The sequence below is a fragment of the Tupaia chinensis genome, unplaced genomic scaffold (genome assembly GCF_000334495.1).
Source record: "Tupaia chinensis unplaced genomic scaffold, TupChi_1.0 Scaffold000140_1, whole genome shotgun sequence".
In the NCBI taxonomy this organism is placed as follows: Eukaryota; Metazoa; Chordata; class Mammalia; order Scandentia; family Tupaiidae; genus Tupaia; species Tupaia belangeri.
The window spans coordinates 2,169,862-2,177,219 of record NW_006159610.1 but is presented as its reverse complement, the minus strand read 5'-3'; the positions used below and the strand labels follow the sequence as shown (position 1 = coordinate 2,177,219).

At 44.8% G+C, this 7,358-nt stretch overlaps 1 protein-coding gene across 1 annotated transcript in view; it reads left to right on the top strand.

Moving 5' to 3' along the window:
* Positions 1–892: 892 nt before the first annotated feature.
* The window catches only part of SLC35B4 (solute carrier family 35 member B4), a 31,112-nt gene continuing 24,646 nt past the window's right edge, over positions 893–7,358 (top strand). The window contains exons 1-2 of the mRNA XM_006144993.3: positions 893–1,074; positions 4,564–4,574. Coding sequence (XP_006145055.1) covers positions 998–1,074; positions 4,564–4,574 — 88 coding nt within the window. The 5' untranslated portion in view covers positions 893–997. The remainder of the gene's footprint in view (positions 1,075–4,563; positions 4,575–7,358) is intronic.

Sequence of the window (7,358 nt, the reverse complement as noted above, 5' to 3'; positions counted from 1 at the left end):
CATTATCATAACCAAAGTCTGAAGACTTACTCCTTACTCTGGGCCATTACAATGCAAATGGACTTTATATTTCAGGAACCCTAGAGAATACATTAGGGGTTTCTTGCTCTGTTTCATTATAAGAAGCCCTTCCCCTAGAGTTTCTAACAGGGTCAGTGCACTGGGGTGCCTCACCACCAATAATAATAATGCAAAGCAATTCATTTAGTAGGTTCGGCTTTTCGCTGACCTCATCTTTTAACTCTCGCAATAACCAGATGAGATACACATTTCAGTCCCCATCTCTACCTACGGAGAGACTGAGATTCAGAAAAGATGCTTGAGAGAGCAGGGCTTTAGGGTCGATTGTTAGGTTTTGTTAGGTTTAGAGTCGAGACTCAACTTCAGAATTTCAGAATTTCTGTGTCCTCTATTCTACTCTAGAGGTAGTGAGGTATGTTCAGAGGAATTTCTGCTTTCACTCAGTTCTGGAAGATTGCTGCAGATGCGAGTACCCCTCCAAGGAAAGGTTACAGGTCTGTAGTTCTAGTGCCGCCAGCAGCGCCTTCCTGGTGAGAACGGTGGACACAACGTCTCTGAGCTCTCGGCAGTCTTGCCCGCAGCATTGACAGCCTTGGAACTTCACTTCCCAGCAAGCCCCACGGCCGCTGGCCGCCCGAGGCATGCCGGGCACCCCGCCCACCGCTCCTTTCGGACGAAGCAGCGCATTCTAGGCGGGCCACGTCACGTTCTGACGTAAGGGCGCGTGGCATCCTGGGATGTGTAGTCTAGCCGGGACTCGGACGCCCCCTCGGATGAATGGTGCTAGGGCCAACTGCGAACTACAGCTCTTCGGCTGGCAGCGTCAGCAGCAACCGCAGACAAGGGGAGACCGTGGCGGTCCCGGGGAGAGCGGAGAGGTTCTGCGTGCCGGCGGGGACAGCCGGCCGGCTTCCCGGGGTAGCGGTCTAGGCAGGCGCTTCCTCTGCGCACTCGCTCTCCTTTCCCTGCACCGGCCATGCGCCCGGCCTTCGCCGTGGGCCTGGTGTTCGCAGGCTGCTGCAGTAACGTTATCTTCCTCGAGCTCCTGGTCCGGTGAGTGATCACAGGGCTGGTATGAGGAAGCCAGAGAAGGGGATCCCCCACGCGCCGCCCCCAGTCACGCGCCCCCGCCCCGTCCCATCCCCACTCCCGCCGCGCGCAGAGCAGTAGGTGCGACGGCCTGAGTCCTGGGTCCCATCGGGGCAGCCTGGGGGCGCGCTGAGCCTGCCGCTACGTAATCCTGCACGCCGTCCACTGCCCCAGCTGAGAGTTTGGCAGCATCCCGTTTAGGGGAACACTCAGGGTGTTGCTGTCATCACTCCCCTCCAGTACCCTGGAGGATTGAAGCCTGGCCCTAGATCAGCAGGGATCTGGTAGCAGAGCCCTCCCTCCTTTCTTTCCCGTTCAATTTCAGCTCTTTTCTCTATCCTGCTAATGGCACGTACTGGACGTGAGCAAAGCTTTTTGGCTTTAAAATCAGTCTGAGCTTGTGCACAGGCTGCAAAGAAAGTTTCACTTGTATTAAAGTCCCGCAAAGCAGTTCTTTCTTGGGATCAGAATTGGTTAGGAGTACATTGCCCGAACACACATCTCAGTGATGTGGTAGAACCAGATTCTTTGTGGAGAAGTTGGGTCCAAGTGACCCTACGGCATTTACAGCTTTGCAATTTTATAGTCTTTAAATTGGGAAACATGCATTTTGAAGCAACCTTGATAAACTGAGAATGGATGACACTTTTCTCAAGGGAAGTAAAGTTGACTTTACTGAGGTGGCCCAGAGGGTTGAGCAAGAACATGCGAAGTTCAGTAGGTAGAAGTCGTTACAGAAGAGGCAACAGGTGGGATGGAGAGTCTCAGGACTACAAGGCTCAATGTTACGAATTTCAGTCTTGGCTTTGTCATCCACTGTGTGACCTTTTCAAGTCACCTAGCCTCTGTGGCCCTCCTTTTCCATGTTGTAAGATAGTATCTGCAGAGCTATCTGGGTCCATGTTTTTCAGTCTTTGTTATCTCCATTGACCAGCTGCAAAATCCAGTGTGCAAGACAGGTCAAGATTTGTATTCTCTGTTTTGTTGGAAGTGAAACAGATCCAAAGAAGTTCTGTAACTTTTCACCAGTTGGGGGTTGCAGAGCCAGAGCTGAGGTCCAGGATTCTACTCCTAGTCCCTTTGCAATGTCCCTGTTGTTTTTGAACCTGAGCAGCCCATAGATTTTGACCCCCTGTTTTTTCATGTGGAGCCTACTGGAAATGTATCTTATTTGAACAGTCATGGAACTGAAGTTCAGAGAATACTAGTGTAATATTTGTGTAGACTGTGCCATTAGATTAAATCACACAAAAGGCCATTCTACATCAGAATATGGTAGCAACTGAAGCCTGTCCTTACCACCTTATGAGCCCTCGGCTCAGTACTCAGTCTTTAGATGTCTGTCTCTCCATCAGCCTCACAGGGTTTCGAAGGATTAGAAGAGATGCGTGTATAAAGCCTGAAGCACACTGTAGCAGGCTTTCCTTTCCAACAACTTGGTTTCAATACAGACACACCTCGTTTTGTGCGATGTTCCGCAAATTTGCCCCTAAATCTAACTTTACACAGTGTTTGCATGTATCATAAGAGATTCTATTTAGAACACTCTGAATAATTTGTAAATAAATCATTAGTTATCTTGTAAATCTGCAGTTTTTTTAAAAAAGAGTTATTTATTTAATTTTATTTATTCATTCAATCATTTTCATTTGGCCAGAGAAAGACAGACACACAGAGAGAAGGAAAGTGAGAAAGCAAGTCACCAGGTCCGACACTTGAACGGCGATCAGCCATGTGGCAGTGTTCAGTGCCTTAACCACTATGCCAGGTGCTGACCCCAAATCTGAGTTTTGCATACAGTATTGGATTTTCATAAAACAGTGAGTAGGTACATTTGTTAATATAATCAATGGCACCTGAGACTGAGTAGTGCCTTTTTCTAATTTGCTTAGGCTGGTCACGACTTCTCATATTACAGATCAATAAATCAAGAGCCGGTTAAACCAGATGGTCTTCAAGGTTCTTTCTAGATGTAGCCTGGGAATTTGTGACTTCTTGGGATGTTATAGTGAAAGGCTCATAAATTTTTATTGAGTAGGATCTGTGCTTTTTATATGACTTCCTTAGAATCTTTGGAATGTTATAGTGAAAGGCTCATAAATTTTTATTGAGTAGGATCTGTGCTTTTTATATGACTTCCTTAGAATCATTAAGTTCCCTAAAGAGTATCAAGTAGAACACTAAATATAAATGCTAAAGGGACTTGCAGGAAGAGAAGTTTTTTGTTTTTTGTTTTTTGGGTTTTTTGTTTTTGTTGTTTTTAAAGCAATAGGGTCATCTATGTTGCCCTGGCTGGCCTTGAACTTGCAATCCTCCTGTCTCAGCCTCCTCAGTAACTAGGGCTGTTATGGGCATTTGCCACCACACCCAACTCAGAAAGAGAATGGTTTTAACAATTTTCTCCAAATTGGAAAACAAATTTAAGTTTTTCTCTCTGATTTCTGCACCTATCGTTTAGACTGTTATTATAATAAAATGTAGAACATGCAGCATACAGAGTAGATATGAATGGTTTTAAAAGGTGACTGTGCTTACTCTGAAGACCCTTTCACACACAGGGTCCTAAATACTGGTCATTCTAATGATTCCAGAAGGCCCTTCCTTTCTTTGTCAAGGAGTGTATTAAGCACTTTTAAGGGGACTGACTCATTTACTCTGCAGTACCAATGAGGTAGGTAATAATACTATTCCCATTTTAAAAATAAGAAAACTAAACTTAGAGAAGTTAATCAACTTTCACTTATACATCTCAGAGTTGAATCTTGCATGTTAATGTGTACTTTTAACTACTGGAACATGGTGGGTCTCAACCCTGTGTCAGCCCATGACAATTCCATGTGTGTCTTACACACACACATACACACACATGCACTCACACTCATGCTCTTCCAGCCCTTACCTCAGACCTCAATTAGTGGTTCTCAACAAAAGGGCAGATTCCAAGTCCCTAACCCAGACCAATGAGATCAGAACTGGGAGGGGACATATGGAATTATTTATCCAATGTTATTAATTATTATTATTATTTTTAAAATTTGCTATAGGGCATATGCACTCACCAGAGAGAGAGAGAGAAAGAAATAGAGAAAGTGGGAAAGCAAGTTGCCAGGTCCAGGACTTGAACCATGGTCATCCAGTGGAGTCCAATGCCTTAACCACCATGCCACCTGCAGGCCCCAGCATATGGGATTTTAAAGAGCAGCCTGGCCAAAGGTGGAAAGCACTGTGCTAGGATAGGAACCTTCTAGAGTTAAAGTGTCTTTCCTGTCACTCATATTTAGGCTAATAGTTTTAATTAGCTCCTTGAATGAGGTAAATGTCTTCCATGATTATTTATGGATTCCTGCAATGCTTAGCCTTGTCCCCTGAAAATAAGAACTGCTAGAGGGAAAATTGTTGAATTGCCTATAAAGCACCAGTTTTTAAGCAGCTGAACTTAAATAGTAGCAATAGTTCTGCTCCAGGTAGTGAGTCTATTTGTACAGAATGGCTTATACACATTGTCTATTTTCATGGCTTAGGGGTATGTTAAAGGATTTGTGTACCTTTGCTTTACTATTTAACACCATCAAAAGGAAACAGAGTTGTTTTTATACAATAACATAATTCATTTTTTTTTTTGGAGAGGTTTTTGCTATAGGGCCCATGTGCTTGCCAGACAGAGACAGACAGAGAGACAGAAAGCGAGAAATCACCCCCCGGGGGGATGGCCACCCGCAATCCCTTCTCCTCCATTCTCCTCTCAGGGTCTTGGGCACGCACGCACACGTGCCCGGCGTGAGTTTTAAGCAACCGGGTCCAGGACGCAAACCGCAGTCGACTACATGGGAGTCCAGCGACATAGCCATTACGCTAACTGCTGGTCCCAACATTATATTCTTGTATAATAAAACAGTTAGATGCTCTAATGACAAGTTTTTTTTTTTTTTTTTTTTTTGAGAGGTTTTTGCTATAGGGCGCGTGTGCTCGCTAGACAGACAGAGACAGAGAGACAGAAAGCAGGAAATCACCCCCCAGGGGGAGTGGCCACACCGCAATCCCTTCTCCTCCATTCTCCTCTCAGGATCTTGGGCACGCATGCACACACGCCCGGCGTGAGTTTAAGCCACCGGGTCCGGGACTCGAACCGTGGTCGACTACGTGGGAGTCCAGCGACATAGCCATTACGCTAACTGCTGGTCCCTCTAATGACAAGTTTTGAGGAAACGGTCTTTGATCAAGATGACAATACAGGTGGGAGGAATGGGTAGATAATGGCCAACAGGAACAAAGTCTAAAGGAGAGTGGGATTCTTTTGTCATCTATTGCACATTGTGGTGATGTATTTAATAACAGGATAGTCTATATTTCAAAATAACTGAGAGTAAATTTCCAGTGTTCTTGCCCCAGAAGTGTTAAGTATTTGAAGTGATAGATATACTAATTAGCTTGATTTAATTATTCCACATGATATACATACATCATAACATTGCTTTGTATCCAAATATTTAGTCAATGCATAGTACTTTTTTTTTTTTTGTAAGTTGAAAATACAAAACACTAAGATGGTGAATTTTGGTAAATGGAAACTCCAGAAGCTTCAGGACAGCAAAGATAACCGCTCACTTGGCATTTCTTCTAGTCAGTGTGAAGAGTGGAATGGAAGATGAGCTCCAAACACGATAATATTTTAAGGGACTTATTTTCACAGATTGCCTCAAGAGGGATGTCACAGGGCATTTTTCTACCTTGTGAATTTGTTCGTAACTAGCACTGTAGAAAATTTTCCAACTCTTATACAGTTCACTGCAGAAGCTCAATTACATTCCACAGACATGTGTCCGATGCCTCGTATTTGTGGAGGAGAGTAGACCACGGCGGTGTGTCTCAGGTTCTTCTTCATTTTTGCCCTCATCCTCTAGAATAAGGGCACTTTCTTCTGTCACTACTCCATAGATAGACCTTATACTTATTTATTATATGTACATCTGTAACTTACAAAAAGGGGGATTTTTTCATTTTTTAAGAATTATTATTATTATTATTGTTATTATTTTTAGTTTGACTAGAGAGAGAGAGAAAGTAAGAGAGCAAGCCGTCCGGGACTTGAACTGCAGTGGGCCATCTGGGAGTCCAGCATCTTAACTACCACACTACGTGCGGGCCCCAAGAGGAAGATTTTGTAGCTGCATCTCCAAAGGAACAGTTTTTGCCCCCACAGGGGCCCTGTTTAAGGTGGTGTCCCTTCCTTCAACACTGGGTACATTTGTTTTTCTTTTCTTTCTTTTTTTTTTTTTTTTGGAGAGGTTTTTGCTATAGGGCACGTGCGCTCTCCAGAAAGACAGGGAGACAGAGAGACAGAAATCGAGAAATCACCCCCTAGGGAGGATGGCCACTCTGCAATCCCTTCTCCATTCTCTTCTCGGAATCTTGCGCATGCATATACACGTGCCTGGCATGAGTTTAAGCCACAGGGTCCAGGACTTGAACTGCGGTTGACTACATGGGAGTCCAGCGTCATAGCCATTACGCTAACTGCTGGTCCCAACACTGGGTACATTTCTTTTTTTTGGAGAGGTCTTCGCTATAGGGCACGTGTGCTCGCCAGAAAGACAGAGAGAGACAGAGAGATAGAAAGCGAGAAATCACCCCCAAGGGGCGATGGCCACGCCACAATCCCTTCTCCATTCTCCTCTTGGGATCTTGGGCACGCATGCACACGCGCCCGGCGTTAGTTTAAGCCTCTAAGTTCAGGACTTGAACCACGGTCGACTACATGGGAGTCCAGCGACATAGCCATTATGCTAACTGCTGGTCCCACTGGGTACATTTCTTTGTTCGTCAGCAGTCTCGGTGATTCCTGGTCTGAGAGGTCTGTAAACATTCCAGTAGACCTGCACGTGTTTCTGTCTTTAGACTTTGCCGCTAAGACTGACTAGGATCCTGATAAGGATCCCTTTGGTTAAGTGGAGATCCCAGTAAGAACAAGTGACCAGTTTCCTACAAAAGCTGTATCGTAGTTCTGCAAATAAGTGTGTCAGAGTAATTCTCACTCAGGGCCTGCTATACCCAGGAAAGACTCAAATGAAGTATGCCATTCTCTGTGAAATAGAATTCGCTCATTGTGCATGATTCATCAGAGGTGAGAACCAGGATAAAGGAGGACAGCCGGTATCAGCAATTCATCCTCCCTGTCATCTGGAACTATAAATATAACACGTTTTAGTGCCCCGAGCTCAATTTTCTGTCTGTCTCCCTTTGTTATTCCC